The sequence below is a fragment of the Gopherus evgoodei genome, chromosome 3, assembly GCF_007399415.2.
Source record: "Gopherus evgoodei ecotype Sinaloan lineage chromosome 3, rGopEvg1_v1.p, whole genome shotgun sequence".
Lineage (NCBI taxonomy): Eukaryota > Metazoa > Chordata > Testudines > Testudinidae > Gopherus > Gopherus evgoodei.
The window spans coordinates 99992767-100013378 of record NC_044324.1 but is presented as its reverse complement, the minus strand read 5'-3'; the positions used below and the strand labels follow the sequence as shown (position 1 = coordinate 100013378).

General features: G+C 39.3%; 1 protein-coding gene across 1 annotated transcript in view; it reads left to right on the top strand.

Annotated features, from left to right (window-relative positions):
• ROS1 (ROS proto-oncogene 1, receptor tyrosine kinase) overlaps positions 1 to 20612 on the top strand; it is a 95157-nt gene that overhangs the window by 38820 nt on the left and 35725 nt on the right. Inside the window, 13 exon segments of the mRNA XM_030558333.1 lie at positions 174 to 336; positions 1314 to 1576; positions 2400 to 2463; positions 3472 to 3674; positions 4615 to 4826; positions 5381 to 5670; positions 6704 to 6880; positions 8327 to 8544; positions 9648 to 9795; positions 13199 to 13431; positions 17803 to 17979; positions 18951 to 19125; positions 19634 to 19751. Of these exon segments, the coding sequence (XP_030414193.1) occupies positions 174 to 336; positions 1314 to 1576; positions 2400 to 2463; positions 3472 to 3674; positions 4615 to 4826; positions 5381 to 5670; positions 6704 to 6880; positions 8327 to 8544; positions 9648 to 9795; positions 13199 to 13431; positions 17803 to 17979; positions 18951 to 19125; positions 19634 to 19751 (2441 nt within the window).

Here is a 20612-nt window from a genome sequence, read left to right as displayed (position 1 = left end):
AATCAAAGGGGTAGATCCTCAGTCAAAGCTCCATAAAAGTCAGTGGAGCTATGACAATTCAAAACAAATGTATTCTCATTTTGGTATGGATGTTTTGGAAAATCAAAGTTAAAGATCAGGAATGTTTACAAAGTTTTTTCTGAGAGGAGAAAAGTGTTTTGTGCTTATTTTAGTTTGTGGATAGTGAACGGTGCCTGCCTCCTCGGAATCTGACTGTACCATCCTACAAAGTCAAAGGGTTGGAGCCTTATATGCAGTTTGATTTTACTGTGACTCCTTATACGTACTGGGGAGAGGGACCTACGACATCCATATCCCTTCGAGCCCCTGAAGAAGGTACCAGACTTTAAATTCTCACTCCTAATCTTTAATGGGTACAGTAAGGCCTAGTTTATTTCAGGATGTTGGGCCTTTCTTAAGAAGTGTTAAGTTACTCCCAGGGTTGGCCCACTGTGAATTGAGATGAATCACAGATACTGCAGGTATGCATTCTTGAACGTCTTTGACAATCCACTGTTACATGTGTATGCATGCAGCCATTTGAGCAGACAATACATGGTGATATTCACTCCCTTGCCTGTGATTTTAAAGATTGATTAACTGAAATTTATTATGAAATGACCAGTAAAATCATGCATATAATACTTTTAGACAGTTTTTTGAGTTTTTAGAAAATGCTACTCATTTTTTACTTTGTAGGTGTCTTATTTTACTCAGGTCAGGTCAAAGATGAATCAGTTAAAGGGACACTTGGCAATATAATAACTGTAGAATTAATGCATCTAAACAAAGCACAGGGAAAAACTGTTTGGTGCAACATGCCAATTTCGCAGAGTTTGAAAGACTGTGGGCCAAATGCTCTGCTCTGTGTGAGTGATGTAAATAAGGACAGCTCCACTGACATTAGCGGATTTCTGTTGTATAGAATAGTGCCAATTGTGTGGATTTTTGTTGATCAAGCTAAAATCAATTACACGTGTGACAATGAAAAACATATAGCAGTCACAGTCATAGCTAGGGAGTTTTGGAATTACCATTAGAACACACATTCATGCCTTCACATACCTATTTATTTAATGAAATATTCACATTTCTACCTTGAAATCAAATTGTTTTTAAAGGACAATTTTAGGCTGAAGAATGAATTGCACAAGTTGCTGTATTCAAGTCTGAATGTTTTTCCCCCCTCTTTTTAGCAGCCTAGGTGCCTTAAACTAATCGTAGATGCCAGATTCAGGGGTAAAAGCAGGAGTTATCGAACATCATATTTTAATACAAGTTCTCTGCTATGTTTGTGTGTATTTTTAATACAGTTCCTTCAGCCCCTGCAAATCCCAGAATATATGTGTCACATAATGGTACATATGGCGGCAAAGAGAGAGCTATAGTGGAATTTAGGTGGAATAAACCTAGGAGAGACAATGGAGCATTAACAAAGTTCAGAATTTACTATCAAATAGTAAATCAAAGTGGCACCAATGAGACTTTTACAGAATGGAATACAAGCAACATTGCACCCTCTCTGATGTCCTTTTCGCTCAAGGATGTGCCTCCTAGGCTGACAGTGAGGTTTCAGGTATGGAAACTTAATCAGGTGATGATCTGGTTATTTGGTGTTATAACCATGACAAGATGTAGTGCTTTGTTGTGCCTGTCAGTGTAATGTGGAGAGCAATACTGCTTTACCTCTCATAACTATTACGCAGGCTTGGAGTGGCCAAAGGAAAAGTTCCCATTTTCCAAACCCCCAGTAGCAGCAGCAGGTTAAGTACAGATCCTACTGAGTTGTAGCTCTGAATCCTGGGCTGGCTGAGGGTCAAAGACCCAACAGAATTTAGTTCCACAGATCAAGGACAGCCCCCACCACTGAAGAAGCGTGAGGATTCAGGTGATTCCTGGTACCAGCTGGTCTTTGATGACTCATGTTTAAATGTAGCATGGCATTGTGTTTTTCATTATCAAGTGAGAACTGAGACGCCCATAATGCATGATTTGGTAATGCATTAAATTCAAAACACAAGGGACCAGGCGAGCTCTGCTGCATCCTAGTCCAAGGATGAAGCAGCTGGGCCTGCTGGAGAATTGCAACATGAAGCAGCAGGAGAAGTGCTTCCAAATCTCTTATCAGAAATGAGAAAAGCGTGTCTCCTTTGCTTGGGGACCTAGAAGTGGTTGGTAGACACAAGATGAACTATCATTGCCCAGACCATCTTTGGAAGCCCCCCTTCACTCAGTCCCTGATCCAGCAAAGTATTTAAACACATGTTTAAATTTAAACATGTGAGCAGTCAGTGGAACTACTCATGTTCTTACTGTTAAGCATGTACTTAAGTGTTTTCTGAACTGGGGCCTTAGTGGAGATTGCTACTGAACATTTCTCCTGTTCCATTTATCTCCAGGTGCAAGCCTTCACATCGGCAGGTCCAGGACCTCTATCTCGTATAGCAGAAGCTAACTCATCAGGTATCAATATTCAGCTACCACCTCTTGCAATGCAAATATTAATGCATGGTGGATTCAATAGTACAGGTGTTTGGTAATGAGATATGGAGCCTTTTACAACTAGGACGATGGTTCAAATACAGCTCAGATTGGCAGTGGCCATGGATGATTTGTGCAAACAGCCACAAATTTCTATTCTCTGAATGAAGGCAAATGTCATATACTGAGCCCTAGCCACTTCCCAGTGTAACAAACTAGGACAATTATTTGAACTTTTCATTGGACTGTTGTAAAAAATCCATAGCTGCACACAACAGACACTTTGCTAGTTTATTAGCACATGTGTAGTATGGGGCATTAGAACCCATGACCTGCATCAAAAATCCTAAATCTCTATCCTTTGAGTGAACAGAGATTATCAATTAGCTGTTTCTAGTATCAAGGCTTACACTTTGTAGACAGTCCACTGAAGGATGACATAATCACAAACAACGAGCAGCTATGACGCTCCAGTAAAAGGCAGTATAATACACACATCAGCGCATTATACTATGTTGAAACTAATACAAATGTTACCTTGAAAGGCAACTTTGTGTGCTTGCAGCTCTCAGCTGTAAAAGTTCCTGTGCAGATATTGTTATTCATTTAGTCCCAGTTCCCCTTCTGGTTGAAATTGTGCAAGCAACAATTGTGTTAAACTCCAGAGTGGTTAGGACAGTTCTCACAGTTTCCCTGGGCACTGTGAATTGGGATGCTTTTCTGAGAACTGTACTAGCTGAATCACATTATAGGCTTTCTCCTGAAGTTGTCTAGGAAATTATTGTAGAACATGGTTCTTAGGATGGGGGGAAGGCCGTGATGCGAAACCATCCTAAAAATATGCTTACATATTTGTGGCTAGTGCAGTTTCAAACACAGTTTGTGCAGGGCCTTTGTTAATTTTTGTTTAGTACCTGACTTTATCATGATGAATGAACATTTTTGTCAGAGAGTTTGGTATCAGTTGTTCTGTTTCATTTTCCCTTCCAGATTTTTTTCCAGTTCCAGCTCTCATAACTATTTCTGCCAACAAGATGGTCTTTATTGACATAGACAGAAATCAGATCATCCAGAGTCTTTCAGCAAAAGGAGATATAAAGGGTGTCTGTTACACTGCTAATGATGAGACAATGTATTATATCCAGGAAGATTCCCTTATTCTTCTGAACATACAGAATAATTCCAGGCTTCAGGTATTCTGTTGTGTATTTCCTTGTTTAAAAGGAGCATGTAAAATATATGCATATTATTGAGATTATTTTGGGACCTCCTATGTAATGAATTAGAGTCCTGTTGTAGTATAAAACTGAAAAGAGAAGCCTGACAAGCCAATCACTTTTAATGGGGAAAACAGCATTAGAAACATGGCCCATTCTGCTTTAATTATTGCCAGCTTGTGTGAGATGCTTAGTGTAGGTTGTAGATGACTGAGTTATTTGATTTCTAGTAATATGATAAAAATCCTCATCTGGTCTGGCTGCTTTATCTGTAGCTGTTAGACCTGGTTGAAAAGTTTTTATGTGGAAAGTTTTCTTATAGAAAATATGGCTTTGTTGACACTGAAAGTTTTTGCTGGAAAATGTCAAAGCTGATTGAAAAAAAATAATTTTCCAAAAATAGATGTCCTGATCATAATTTTCATTTTGCATCAACATTTTGAAATAAAACATTTTTTCATTTCAACATAAAATGGCTATTTTATTTTATTTTATTTTTTGATTTAAGAAAACCAAACCAACATGTTCTGTTGGAATGTTGATTTGAAATGACAACTTTTGCTTCTGTCAAAAAAGTCAAAATTTCTCATTTGACGATTTTTGGTATTTTGACTTTGTTACTAAAGGAAACAGAAACTAATTTCTAAATAGACTAACAGACGTATTGGAGCATGAGCTTTCGTGGGTGAGTACACACTTGGTTGGATGCATCCGACGAAGTGAGTATTCATCCACGAAAGCTCATGCTCCAATACGTCTGTTAGTCTATGAGGTGCCACAGGACTCTTTGCTGCTTTTACAGATCCAGACTAACATGGCTACCCCTCTGATAATTTCTAAATGTCCACATTTCCTGTGGGATTAAAAATTCTACTTTCTGAACTGATGTACTAACTGTTTCCTTTTTTCCCTTAAGCTTTTCAAACATGGATTTCTCCGCAATGTCACAGCTTTTGCAATTGACTGGATTGCAAGACACCTCTTTGTTGCCTTGAAAACATCACTGAAAGGAACTCAAATATTTATTATGGATCTTGAACTCAAGGCAAAATCCCTTAAAACTTTGAATGTACAGTCAAGTATCCAATACTTGACTATATCATCTCTCTCAACGTATCCTTTCTTAAGGTATGGTATGAAATGACTGATTACTTTTGTTTTTAATTTAATTGAAATACAGTAATTTAAATAAATTAATAGATTTTTAAAGCCAGAAGGGAACATTGTGATCATCTAGTGTGACCTCCTGCATAACACAGGCCATTACTGGGTGAAACTCTGTCTCCACAACTTCTAGTTGAGCTAAAGTATATCGTTTAGAAAGACATCCATTCTTGATTTAAAGACTTCAAGTGTTGGCTATACTGACATGAAACTCCATTTATAGTGAAGCAAAATGGAAGTCGGTAGCTAAATTAAAATTTTCTGCAATCTGCACATTGTAATTCTGATCATAGAGGACCTCTGTTTAAAGATGTTCTGTTTAAAAGCAAACAAAACAAACCCAAAAACAAATAGACAAAAAAAAAAAAAAAACCTGACGCCACTCTGAGGGAATTCCATTGTATTTACCCTACAATAACTGTAATGATTCTATGGCTGTATTAATTCATTAGACTGTATTTAAGGTAGGTTGCCTGGAGCAAGATTTTCTATTGTAAATAATACATTTTGTTTGATAGTCGTCTGTACTGGATAGAAGCCTTTGATTCGGGCTGCTGGATATTTTATTATGATATTGTGAATAATACCACGCACCACATTTTGGGACACACACCTTTAGAACATCAGACAAGAAGAAGCTACTGCAGTTGCAATGTCACTGAAACAGACCTTGGAAGAGCAATGACTATAGATATGTCTGACTCCAAGGAAGCCCATATTTTCTTTATCAAAGGAAGGGATGAAATCTGGGCCTCAGATTTAGATGGATGCCACTGCTGGAGAGTTATCAGTGTTCCTAGTCTTCAAGGTGAGATCTCTCTGATGCATTTTTAATTCTCAGTCTGTTCCATACTGTTCTGTCAAAGAATTTACTTTTCAGCAAAATTAATGCAATACTCATCATGGATTTTCTCCACAACTTTAACCACTTTGAAGTGAAGACAGGAAAAAGAAGTCTACTTCTGAATATTTAGTTGTGCTTGCCACTGAAACAGAGCAGGGGAAAAGAACAGTGTGGGATATTTGCAGGAATTATTGTTTCCCATTAAATCACCAGTCAGATAGACACAGTGTTGCATCAACTCCTGCTGCTTGTCAATGGATGCCACAGTATCTACCACATTGTCACATTAAGTAGAGAGGGTTTAATATTGTTGACAGAATTTGTGTGCCTCCTTCCCACAACCAAAAAGATATGCCAGAGGGTAATACTGGCCTCAGTGTCTCCCTTGTCACCATCAGGGGAATGGCTTGAATGTGGTGAAGATGTTCCATGCACAAAAAGTTTTATAGGATGACTCATACCCTGATAACTCTGTAATGGTAATTCAGGCTCAGTTTTCAGCCTGGTCTTAGACACTGTAGCCAAAGAGACTTCGCTAAAAATGTCCTATTACAAAAGGGTCTTTGGGATGTGTAGTGTTCCTGCTGCATAGAGTGGTGGTTGCTGGTTTTTAACATCTCATCTCACCTTGGAAGTGAGGGATCATCTCCTCCTTAAGAGAGGGATTCCATTCAAGGTGAATGATGAGCCACAATTTTGTATTCTATAATTACTGGTGTTTATCGTTATTGAATTACTCTTCCTGTAATTAATCTTAACCATAATAATTGGATAAGAAGAAAAGGCGTCAAATCTACAGTTTGTTAAAGAGGGAAATGTTTCACCTTTATGAGACATGTCAGAAAATGTCAGAAGTCTTTTTTTAGGAGGAGCTTTGCAAAGACTCAGATGCAAGTTAAATGCTCAACTCATTTTAATTTTCAGTGGGATGGGTATCTAACTGCACTTTTGCCTTTATTTTTATTCTGAAAGATAACTCTGTAATATTTTTCTACAGACATGACCATTGGTAGTTTGACTGTCGACAGACAGTTTATATACTGGACTGTTGTAACAAAAGACTATACGACAATTTGTCAAGCAAATAAAGAAAGCAAACCTCTCTTCTTTCAGGAAAGAGCACATGAACAGGTGCAAATCTTAGCCTACAGCACAGCCATGCAGCCCTACCCAGGTAGCAGGTTTTTAAAATTTTAACATTTCTTTTTAAAATAATGTATTTGGATTGTAAATTATTCTAAGAGTGTTTATCTAAAATTTACCACTGCAGATGGATTTCAGAGGAAAATGATTTAGATACGTAGGACAGTTCAATAGATTGTAATACAATGCCATTTTTAGAAGGTAGAATGAAAGCTAGGAACTGGCTGGATGTTACCTCGTGTCAGAGTGCATCATAATGCTGCTTATGTTCCATGAGCACGGGATGTGAGTAGTGGAGAATATCTCTTTAAAAGAATTTGGAACCTGCAGGTCATACGAAAAGAGGTGATTTACAATGGAACCACAGGAAAGCTGTAAGTGTGGCATCCTGAAGACAGTCTGATGACTCAAAGTGGAATTGTGAGAGTTAATTAGCGAGCAGAGGGATGTAAAAAGTTAGTGTAAGAAAACATCACTGCAAATGAAAATTAGACTTTGCCCTGCAGCTCTTCTTCCGCTATGACAGGCAAATTCAGTCTAATCTACCTATAGGGCACTCGTTACCATAATAACTAAGGGCCAGATGTTCAAAGATATTTAGATGTCTGTTGGAATTATTATTTATGCAGGGTATTTCCATGGCACTAATTTAACCATAACTTTATTAAATCCAAAGGCTACAATTGCTCTAAACATGCCTAAAAAGCTAAATAATAAGCAATTTACTACATCCAAGCAGTAACAAAACATTTATAAGCATTTGATCAAGATACTTGCAAAAGGGCTGACTCAGGGTGCTTAGACCCATATTGGTTGGCTCCAGCTTGGTCAGGCAGGTATTAGCAATGAACCCTTAAAAGGGTTTACTTTTTTTATACCTTTTAACAAACAAGTGAAGTCATTGCCAGTTATTGGACCTTAGCTAAGGCCAGATGAAGGAGTTTCTTATGTAGCCAATTATTTACTGTACCTGGTACCCAGTTAATTGCGTTATTTCTATTACTTCAGCTCAAACCTTAAATAATACAACACAGGTATTTTGAAGGCTCACTACAACTTTAACACAGCAATTCTTCTTTCTCAGGGTCATATTCTCTTTGGTTAAATGCTTTGGGCCTGTTGCTCATGCTAGTATCCCAACTCAATTTTCTACCATAGTTCACTCAAATCTAATGTGGGCCTATATTCCTACAGTGCCTAACGAGGCACCTAAATACCTTTCAAAATCTATCCTTGAATAACTTACAAGAAAATAAACAAATTTTTCTCTTTGAAAAAATTTACCTTTACTGGCTGCAAAAAATGAACCCAAACTATTAAATTTAGATGTGTTTCTTCATCTGTTTATGAAACCAGTGAAAAGATAGTATTTGCTAGTTATACTTTCTGTTGCTAAAGGCAGTAGGATCACATCTAAAATCTGGATTGTCCCTACAGCTGTTATACTTCAGAATGTTTTCCCTCCCATCCCTTCTAGATAAAGGATGCCTGACTCTAGCTTCAAATGCTGAGAAACCTACTATTTTTAATATTACAAACACCAGTTTTACAGTAAGCTTACCGCCTGTCAAAACACAACTTCTGTGCACTGGCATAACCCGCCCTACTTCAACATATCTGGTGTACTATGGAAAAGTTACTAATGATGTCAGGAGCTCAGCCCGCTGTTTGTCTGGCCTTCATTGTACAGTAATGGTAAGACTATTTTGGAGCAAAAACTTGCATGGCATCATTTATGAAAAGGTGATTCCATGACACTTCTAAGTGTTTGATGTTCCATTATGAAACCTTGTTTCCACAGACAGACACTACTATGCATTAATTTCCCACTGCATAAAACCATGCCACCTTTTCTGTATAATTCTTCTTGCCAGAAACGGTAGCTTCTCTGCCTTTCTGTAACATATTTGCACACAAGAGGACTCTGATGTTCTACTTTCTTAACATTTCCATGCTAAAGCTCATTTGAAGGGACCCTTCAGTTTCTACTGCTCAAAAGCAGGTTGTGGATGCAATCAATCTATTTAAATAACCATTGAGACCAGTTTGATTTGGTATCTTTGTGTGCTTGCCTTAGGAAATGAGCGTATTTTTGCACTCTCTTTTTTTAGTTTTTTTTTTTTTTGCACAGTTGCTATTTCTAATTCCCCTGACAGTCACTGAACAATATGTCTTTGTAGCTGTAATTATTGCACTTAGCTCTTGGGCCAGTGCCTGCTGAAATCATGGTAAGATTTCCATTTATTTCAGTGGAGGCTGGATAAGATCCCTAGCTCACATCTTTATAATACCATGACAATGACAAAACATTTTCTGGGATGGAAGAAGTTCATCATCTGTGCATAAAACAATACAGTTTGATGATTCCTTGGTACTTTACATGAAATGAGTTGTGGGTCTCAGTCACAAAAACATCGTTACATTTGGCACTAATTAGCTGAAATCCTTGTTGGTAATCTCAGTAGAGAGGCCAAGGATTAAAATGGCACAAAAACAGACGTACCCTAGTTCCTTCCTAGAAGTGACCACCGAAATCAGGATTAAAGACATTGGTCAATTGCAGGACGATGACATGTGTTGTCCCTGATCTGTTAGAGATGTTAACATTCTAATGTGGTCAGTCTGGCATCTTTCATGATCCTTAAATTTACTTTTAGGAAAACGTACTGCGATATTTTGATTTTTTCCTATGTAATTAAATCATATGTTCCCATTTCATTGCCAGATGCTAGTTCGAACATACAGTGCTTTATTTTCTAAAAGTATTTATTGTCTGTAATTCTGCCTCTTAATTACAGGAACTTCAGGAAAATACTGAAGCACTTATTGAAGGCCTACAGCCATTTTCAATTTATGTGATACAAGCTGCTGTGAAAAACTATTATTCAGATTCTTCTGAGCAGCCACGTTTGGGAAAAGAGACCATTTGCACAACTCTTTATGGAGGTGAGTTTTAGGCTCTACTCTGACTTTTGGGTGTAGTTCTAGTCGCACTTAGGCAAATGTAACTCTATTGACTTCAGTTAGAGTTACTTCTGAAGTTACACCAATGTAAGTGCGAGCAGAATAAGGCCTTTTATCTTTAACTATGTATCATCTGCTAGAGAATTTGGAAGTGTCTGCTCAAAATTTAATCTACTCAGACCTGCACAAAAGGCTGGAGGTCTAACAATATAAACAAGGTTTCTGATTTTCAGTTTTAACCAATAAACAGTGATAAAACACGCAGATATAACAGCAAAAAACCAAAATCAGTGTTTATCCAATAGACACCAGAAAAACACCAGAAATGGTTACTTGGATCTAAGGACTTGTTTACATAAAGCAGTACTGTGAGCTAAGGGGATGTAATTTCCAAAGTGCATGAACATGGTGCGCATTAATTGGTCTTTGTAGACTCTGCTGGTAAGCACTAAAGATTCTTTTGAGTGCTTTAACATAGTGCTGTTTTAAACAGTATACTATGTGGAAGCACACTACAGAACATTACAAAGGGATTATTTATTTTGCTATGTACCACTGTAATGAGTAATGCATATAATTACTCATTGTGGTATATACAATGAGAAAGTCCTCAAAACCCCGATTTGTGGACATCTACATAAACTAAAAAATTGCTAAAACAAAAAATCTTTGAAAAATAGGGTGACCAGATAGCAAATATGAAAATTTGGGATGAGGGGTAATAGGTCCCTATATAGGAAAAAGCCCTGAATATCGGGATTGTCCCTATAAAATTGGAACATCTGGTCACCCTATTGAAAAATGAAATTAATAACCCCTAAAAAACTGAAACCTTAAATAGAAACCTGTGAAATATCTGAGTCCATAGGGAGTGATCCATTAATGCCGTGGCTTGTTGACTTCCTGAGAAGGCATAAAGCAATAGCTAAGCAACTGCGGTGATTCTTTCTGACTGAGGCAGCATTTCAAAATAATTTCATGTGTGTGCAATTTGAAGTCTTTTTTTCCCCCAGGAATCTAACTTCCACACTGCTGTCGGAATGTGTGTGTTTCCTGACTTTTGTTCTTAGTTTTCTGCAGGGGAGGCTCTAGACATTTCACTGCCCCAAGCAGGGGCATACCTGCGGGAGGTCCACCGGAGCCACCTGCCGCCCTACCGGTGACCGGCAGAGCGCTCCCCGTGGCAGGCCTCCACAAGCACGTGCTTGGCGTGCTGGGGCTTGGAGCCGCCACTGCATGTGATTAACAGTTTTATTAAAGCTTGGAATTAAATCAGCTGCTGTCAAAGCTTCTTCATGTTCCTAGCATATTTAACAACACATCAGAACTTTGTGGATTCTCTCTGTCTTCCCATTGTTTCTATATTAAAATGAGTGAAGCTTGAATCAACCTTTACATCCCTGCAAATACAGAAGAGGGGGAGAATCAAAGGAAATAGGGCTAGGAAAAATAAATGCTTTGGTCTTGCCACTAAGTGTCACTCTTACTCCACACATTCTTAGCAGAAAATCTGTTTTCCTTATCAACACAACCTATGCAAATTTCACTTGAATAATCTATGATCTTGTAGCCAAAACATTAGTGTACTTTAGGGAAAAATACATATAAAAATTAAGTAAACTGCAAAAGTAAATGATGATGCTTTACAAAGCACATTCTCCTCATTCTGATGTGTATGGGACTCTACCTTGTTATAAACCTAATACTGACATTTACCTGTCTAGCCCTCCATTTATAAAACTATTTTCCTGCTGAACCAGTATGGACATGCCATATATCAGTTCAAAGAGTATCTGTAAATATCAAAAGAGGATTTGTTTTTTCAAAGTGGTCATCTAGTAACAACTGACATGGATAGGAAATGAAGTGGAGGAGAAATCTCTAAGCGTGGCTGTAATAAACTTATTTAAAAATGTTATTGAATATTCAAAGGAAAATATGTACAACGATCATTCAGCTCTAGTTACAATTCAGTATGCATCCTTATTAATATTAAAATGCCCCATTCTATTATTTGAAATGGTTTGGAATGGATTCCGTAGTGTGAAGGTATAGTTGGAAGAAAGGAATGGAAACAAAATAAGCAATATAGAAAACTTAGTATGGAAAACTTCCTAACAGTTTGATCTATTGGATTATGAAACCATTTCTCAAGATAAATCATGAAAGCTTCATTGTTTGATAAACTTAAAAGTGGGCAAAACAAAGCACTGAAAAATGTATTGTAGGAAACAATACTGGATAGGCAGGAACTTGGTTAGCCTAACAATATTTTCCATTTCTAACTGTTGTGATTCCATGACTTATGAGCTGATATTTTATTTGTGTTTCTTTTACAAATTAGCTAATAGTTCATTTGAATGAAATGCAAGAATATGATGGTTTCACTACAGAAAATATCAGTGCAGTGCATCTGCTCGGTTTAAAATCTCATTGTAGGATGACTGATACCTTATTAAATATTTCTCCTTATATATGGATGGCTGTACTTCTCTTGGCAGATCATGAACAGAGTATCATTTCATATGTTCTTAGGATATGTGCCAAAGGCCAACTCAAGATCATAAGAGGCAACACTCTTGTACTGCTAAGAAAAATCTGTAGTGCTTCAAAGCAGCTGACATTTTATTTTTGTTTTTTGTTTTAAAAAAGAGAGAGAGATTAACAACGCAAGATGTACAGAAGCTGTAACTTCTTTGATGTGGAATCTCTCAAACACAGACATCCCTAAAACCAGGCTTTCTAGATCTTGCTATCCTTGCATGAAACCTCATTCTAACTTTCTAGCTTTTAGATCAAGCAAAACAAAATTAAATCAGCATTTGACTCTGAGTTAGAATGCACACTTTATAAAATTAAAGCTATTGAACTGTCTTTCTTCAAACTTGATTTACTCCTTATATTTCAAGAAGATCAACATAACAAGCCTATCCTTCATGTTTCTACCTTCAGACATCGTTGAATTATCAGTGTGCAAAATTTCTGATTTCAGTATATGGGCATTTTTTTCCCTAATGCATGCCCAGAGTAAATGCATATCTGAGATCCCAGGTAGGAGTCTAGCAAAGAGCATGAGTTCTGTGGCTCCACTGCCAGGCTGGCAAAGAAGAATAGCTTTAAGTGTACCTGCTAGGACTGTGGGATAGCCGAAGACATATAAAGCACCTCAAAATATTTTTGAACCAGTGCAGTTTTTGATGTACAAGAATGTGGATTTTATGTGTATGATTTGTAGGGGTAGAGTGTAATTATTAAAAATGGATCATATGTCACATGCTTTTGTGTATATTTAAAGCCCTTTATACTGATACTTTCTTCTTGATTTCTCTGAAAATAACCCTTGTCATCTAAATCTACAAGATTTTTATTTTGCTTTTTGTTTCAGTACCAGAGGCAGTTAACCTCATTGAGATACTGGTTCTGTCTGATGACACCATCAATATATCTTGGAGTGAGCCTTCACAGCCAAATGGACCCATAGACTCTGTCCGCTATCAAATTACTGTCAACTTTTTACCCCCAATTCCTGCAGCTCCTTTGAGAAAAAATGAATTTCCAAATGGATCGCTTGCCTGGTCTATTAACAGCCTCAGTGGTGGAACAAATAACGTGTTCAAGGTATAATTTTAAGTGACTTTATCATATTTTCCGGTTTCTTGAGTAGACATACTTATTACTCACAAGTGACCAAGCCACTGTTTTGTAAAGTAAGAGCATACTTGCATTTTGTAAACATGGGTTCAGACCCCTGGCAGAGTTGTCTCAGTCCCTCAGCTTTCTGAGGAAGATAAATCATACTTCATCCATTTCTCCTTGTGTGGGTCTTTCAGATAAGATCTTAAAAACTGAGCTCTGGGGCCTTTCTGTTTGTGTGGACACTTAAGACCCCATGCATATGTGTAATGCTTGGCTGTGATATCTTTAGCTAGTAATTCTCTTCTTGGCACTGTCATGCAGCATGCTGTGAGTTGATCAGATGACTGCCAACCTTCCCCCTGTAAGGTAGAGTTTTTCAGTCCTATTGTATATGCAGTAATTTGGGATAAATGAAGCTATATAAATTTAAAATGTTAATTGGTCAAATCTTGAAGTCCCACTGCAAAACTTCTATCCTGATCCATTGAGGTCAATGGGAGACTTTCCATTAACTCCACTGGTAGTAGGATCAGGTCTTTGGCCTATTGTTAGTATTATTAAAATATTTTTATTTAATGGAAAATTCCTAGTTCTCCCAAAAAGCTGTTTGGTCCAGATCTACCAAGATATTTACCAAGAACTCCAGACTTAGGTGCCTATGTCTGGCATTTAGGTTCCACTGAGATCCAGAAAATTTCTGCCAAACGCTGTAGGTTCTAAACTCACTTGATGCCTACATTGTCAGGATAAAAGTTCCCTTGGTGCCTGAATTCCTGCCTGTGGCGCCTGAATTCCTGCCCGTGGCATGCACTCTGCTGGCTCACACTATTACTTCCTTTCTCATTTTTACCTGTGTCGGGGTCAGGCCAGGCCAGATGGCTACAGGAGAGTGATCCTATTGGGATTCTGCCTGCCTACTACTAAAGGACCTCCCAACAGCCTAAGGGGAGTATCCACTCTAGACATTTGGAAGCCTGTTTCCCGCCTAAGCCCCAGGATGATCCATGATTGGGAGGAAGATAAGTGAAGGATAAGTGTGTGGGGCCTGATTTGGTCAGCATGCTCAGAGGCTGCCTTCAGGGCTGAGTCCCCTTCAAAATCTGATTGGTGGTGGTACTCACCTTGCAGCTTTTAGCTCCTGGCCAAAGCACTCACCTGGGAGATGGGAGATCTGAGTTCAATTCCTACTTCTGGCTTGGTGGCGGGGGGAAAGGATTTAAACAGGGGTCTCCCACACATTTCAGGTGAGGGCTCTAACAGCTGAGCTACGGGATATCCTGATATAGCACTCCTTCAGTCTTGCCTGTTGACGCTCTTCCACTGTATGTAAGTAAAGTTATTGGAGCAGTGGGACTGGATCCTACATCTCCCATATGGGTGCCCTAACCACCAGGCTACAGAATCGTTCTCTCGCTCACTCTCTGGCCCAATCGCTCTTTCATTATTTGATCCAGTGTGGTACAGCTTCAACAGAGAGACTGAGGGCGCACCACATCAGAATATCCCATAGCTCAGTGGTTAGTGCACTGTCCTGAGAGGTGTGGGAGGCTTCTTTTCCCCTATCAGGCAGAAGAATGAATTAGACCAGGGTCTCCCCAGCCCAGATGAGTGCTCCAGTAACTCGGGTAAAATGTATAGGGTGGTCACTAGACCTCCTCATGCATTTTTTGTGGAGTGAAGCAGGTGTCTAACTTACTCTCACAAAAAATAACTTAGGTGCCTACACCACTTGACTCCAGGAGAGGGTTCTTGGCTGTGGGTCACTAAGCAGAAATAGGTGCCTCCCTGCAGCGTGGATTCAGGAGCCCGTCTCTGAGAAAAGAGCAGAGCTTTAGCACATGCCTCTCTCCACAGCATCTTCCACAGGCTAGCTAAGGCGGCTCCCTGCTTAGCATGCTGGCTTTTGAGGCTCTCATTGTAAGGTGCTTGTCTCTTCATACATATTAGCCTGTGCACCTAATTCAGGCTTTGTGGATCACAGTGGTGTTGCTATGATATTTTTAGGCATCTGAAAGTTAAGTGTTGGGAAGCTGAGCATCACACTGCCTTAGTCCCTTTGTGGCATCCAGGTTTTTCTGTTTTATCCATAGAACTATACTTGATTATTTCACTGAAAGTTGACAGACACATATGAGCGGATTCTACCTTTCAGCAGTTTATAATTTTTTTTAAAAGCATACTGCGAATAAATAGTTGGAGGAACAATATACCAATTCTGGTATTTCTTTAGTATTAGCAAGGGCAGGTTAACAAGGGTCTAAAAATGCATGCCGCGCATTGGCTGTTTGGTGGACTTTAGGAGAAAAAGTCTCTCAAATTAGGATGTGCCCCGGAAAGAGGAGTGCAGGGAACGGTCTTTAACATCTACCCACCTCTTTTTCTCTTTTTTTCCAGTTGTTGCCTGTGTTCTGCTTCTTCGCTTTGTTCTTCGGCCTCCATTTTTGCTTTAGAAGTCATGGTTCCTGTTTTCTTGTGTTGGGGTGCCCTCCGGTGTTTATCTTCTGAACTGAAGGCTCTGTTGCCTCCTGGGGTCTGCCTAGCAACAGTGCCTTTTTCCCTGTCTTCCTAGCTAATTTTTTCAATGTAAAGTAAACCAGAAAAACCACTTTATTTGCATGAGTATAGTGCTGGTATCTGCCTCCTAATGGGAGTGCTATTGTCACAAAAGACCCTTAACAGCCCCTTAATGGTTTTTTGCTTAATATGCAAGCCACAACTGCCAGAGAGAGCAGAAAAAAAATTCTCTCTGGTTCCCTTTTAAAATCAAACTGTTTCTCTCTGCTAAAAAGCCCCTAGCAGAGAAAAGAAAAATATAATATTCCTACTGGCTTCTGGATTCTATCTTTCCCATGACGCTGCACACCATGTCAATAACCTAGTCCCAGATTTGGACCTTAGCGTCCAAAATATGGGGGTTAGCATGAAAAACCTCCAAGCTTTAGTTACCAGCTTGGACCTGGTACTGCTGCCACCACCCAAAAAATTAGAGTGTTTTGGGGCACTCTGGTCCCCACAAAAACCTTCCCTGGGAACCCCAAGACCCAAATCCCTTGAGTCTCACAACAAAGGGAAATAACTCTTTTCCCTTCCCCCCTCCAGGTGCTCCTGGAGAGATACACAGAAGCAACCTCCATGAATCTAAACAGAGGGAGTCCACCCTCTCTATTTCCAGTCCTGGAAACAAAAGCACTTCCCTCTTCACCCAGAGGGAATGCAAAGTCAGGCTAGTAAATCTAACACACCCAGATTTCCCCCCTGACTTCTTCCTCCCACCAATTCCCTGGTGAGCTGCAGACTCAATTTTCCTGAAGTTCCCCACTAAAGAAAAACTCCAACAGGTCTTAAAAGAAAGCTTAATATAAAAAAAAAAGAAAAATACATACAAATGGTCTCTCTGTATTAAGGTGACAAATACAGGGTCAATTGCTTAAAAGAAATATTGAATAAACAGCCTTATTCAAAAAGAATACAATTCAAAGCACTCCAGCAACTATAGACATGTAAATACAAAACAACAAACCATTTTGTACTCACAACTTGGAAACAGAAGATTAGAAAGCAGGAAATAGAAAAATCCTTCTCTAGCAGAGAGAGATTCAGGCAGAAGACAAAGAACTTAGACACAAACTTCCCTCCACCCAGAGTTGAAAAAATCCGGTTTCCTGATTGGTCCTCTGGTCAGGTGCTTCAGGTTACTTTTTTTTCAAGTGAAAGAGACATTAACCCTTAGCTATCTGTTTATGACAAGGATGTGCCCCGGAAAGAGGAGTGCAGGGAATGGTCTTTAACATCTAGTTGGTTAAAATGTCACAATTCCTTGTGGGTCATTGAATTCCACTGAAGTGTGATGTTATCCATGACACTGTCCAGGCAGGCTGCAGACAAAGGAAGGAGACTTATATGGACAGAATAGGTGATATTTTAACTGGTGATTTTAAGCCTAGGGAGAAGGACTCAGTGGGTGTCAAAATACTACCCAAAGATTTGCGGAAATGCTTGTGTCACACAAGGAACGAATATGAGGGGAGCAATTTTCTGGGAAAGATGAAACTGGGGAGCTGAGAAGAGTCTGTTGGATGGGGCTAGTGACCAAGAGAAGTTCTGTCTCAGGGTCCCCATAGCTTTAGTGGGAAGGCCCAGAATGTTTGGATTCAGGCTGTGCATAGTCTTAATCTTTCCCTGAGTATTAACTTTGTTTAAAGCAGTTAAGTAATGTTCCAAGGTACTTGAATGACTAAAGGGAGCACTCACATTGCCAAAACAACAACCGCCAAAACAACCACCACCAAAACCACACCCAATGCAGTTTTCAGAGTGGCTTGAGACTGTATGTTTCATTGTTTCTCCTGTTAGGTTCTTGCTTTTCATCCGGAGAAGAACTGGTTTTCTGAGAGTGCCCCTGTGTTTGCAGCAACATTTGAGACTCCGCCTGTCCCAGTTCATATAATTGCCAGAAACACCAGTTGTCAGTTAGAATGGAGGTCTCCTTTGCATGGTAACATAACCAGCTTCTGGTTTGAATTGCAGAAGGTAAACAATAGCCTTTTCTTTTCAGATTAAAGGCCAGATTTTGTCCAGCCTTGTAGAGGGTGGGGAGGTAGGGAAGGATGCAAGGAGTCATACTGGGTAATTCAGGCACTATTATGTCACGCCAGTAGTAGTACTCCAACAAGGGACAAGGTGAAGGCAGCACTGGCAAGGAACAAGGGAGAACTGCCCCTGCAGCAGGTGTTCTCCAGGACTTCCAGAAGATTTTTGGCTGAGTCATCCAGAACCTCTCAGGGAAGGAATAACCCCCTTACACACTCTCCAGTGTGTGCTGTGGTTAGAAAGAAATAAGTGGGCTCCAATTTTTTTAAATGTTGAAATAATTTTTTTTAAAACAGTCTGTGAATTTTATTTTCATCTTCTACATGGGGCAGGCCTAGAAAGAAACTGCTGGGGAAACAAATCAGTCCTGTATCATGCGCTATGAAGTAAATGCTACAATGGTAGCAATATACATGGGAACTTTAGGCTTAACGTCTGAACCATGGTAGTCAGAAAATGCCAGAGACGCTACTAGACTGCATGAATGTCTTAACAGAGCTGATCATAATCATGATGGCTTCAGTTAGGATTAGCCTAGCAAGCAAAACTCACAGTGAGCCAAAGGTACAGGTCAAACACAGGTGTGGAAGGGGAAGGCTGCTTATGGTCTCTCCAGCTCTTGCACCTCTGTGCTACCCACTCTGTTGTCCCGTGTGATTTCCAAGCCTTGTAGATCTCAGAAGAATAACATCAAATTTCTAGGTGGTCTTGGTCTGTCAGAAGAGGGTTTGTAGTTCACATTCCCCCTGTCTCAATAGTTTGTCAATACTCGTGTTTGTATACACACTTCTTTAAGGGCCCCATACCAAGGCCACTGAAGTCAATAGAAAGACTCTGTTGATTGCAATGGACTTTGGATCAGGCCCTCACACAGTGAGACCATTGACTCAGATGATATTTTATTTTTCTAGTGGCAAACAAAAAATGGCTGGTTTTGTCCTGCAAACATCACCTGTACGGCAGGTCCCACGTATAAATGTCATCTCACGGGAGTTCGTCCTGACACCAACTACTTTGTGCGAGCAGCAGTTATTTACATAACCGGAGCAAGAAGCACCTCACCTCCAGGAAGCTTTAAAACTAGGGGTAAGCCCTTAAAATCATGTGATCCTAGATTAACACTATTTTGGGGGTGCAAGTAAACATTTTCAGCGTGCTTTTCCACATAATATTCATTGTATAAGAATCACTGTTTTCCCTCTGTGTGAACTCAAAAAAAAAAGGGGGTACAAAATAAATATCCGCCAAAAATAAAATTGGAGCACTCTTTCATAGGTGGGAGATGGGGAAGGAGAGAGTGGAATTGAAATGAAATACTTTAATGTTATAAGAACTCGTGAATCCAGGCAGAAATCTGAATATGTGTGAATGAACCTTGTGAAGTTTCCCATCATGAATAAAAGTCTAAAGGTTCCTTTTTCACAAGTAGCCTTTTAGATGAGAATCTTCAGTTCCTTCAGATGTCTCAACACCCAGGTGCATGTCAAAGTTTTGCTCTAGCCCTGGCTCTTGTCACTTTTTTCTCAGGATAGGAAATGTGTGTATTAATATACTATGTTTTCAGAATTCTACATTTTCTCACTTTGCACAATAGCTGGAGTTCCAAGTAAACCAGGAATCCCCCAAATAGCAGAGGAGAATAAAAATTCTGTACAGTGGGAAAAAGCTGAAGACAATGGAAGCAATCTTACCTACCACATTTTAGAAAGCAGGTAAGTGAGTTGCAGAGCATGCTCCTGCTAGCAAATGATCGATGGTTCATTTGTGTATGGGTATCCAGCAGAATGTTTTACAGTAATTAAGTAGGAAATAGGTTCAGATTAAGTACTAATGAGCTTACATTTTGGCCCAAATCCCAAATTGAATTTAAGCCATTTTAGAAATTTCTAAATGTTTGGTATCTTTTGTTTTGAAATTGTATTTACATGCTCCTGCACGTCTTGTTTTCAGGGAAGACAGGAAGGACGATCATCAGTATGATTTGTGGCTGAAGGGGGGAATTCGGACTTTCAGCTTATTCCTCATATGTGCTTACTAATAGAAGAGATAGGCTGAGGAGTTGATGAGGAGATTCAGGGACCTCACAAGCACACTGGCCTAAATTTTCCAAAATGACTAGAAATGTTAGGTCCCTTGATTTTTTGGGTACTCAACTTGACATAGTTTAAAGGATCTGATTTTCAGAGGGCTGGTGCTCAGTTCATTATGGAAATCATCCCCCTCTGAGGTGTTTCAGCCTTCTAAAAATTGAAACGTCCCAAAACACTCAAAATCAATTTTGAAAATTTACATCAGAGACCCAAGGAGCTTTTAGTCTTCCTTATGGCTAAGTCTTCCTTATGTATCTGAAGGCAATATTGAAATAATAGAATCATAGAAGTGTAGGACTGTACGGGACCTTAAGTGATCATCTAGTCCAGTTCCCTGCACTCGAGGCTGGACTAAGTGTAACTAGACATTTCCTGACAGGTGTTTGTCTAACCTGCTCTTAAAAACCTCCAATGACAAATTCTACAGCCTACCTAGGTAATTTGTTTCAGTGCTTAGCTACCCTGACAGTTAGGAAGTTTTTC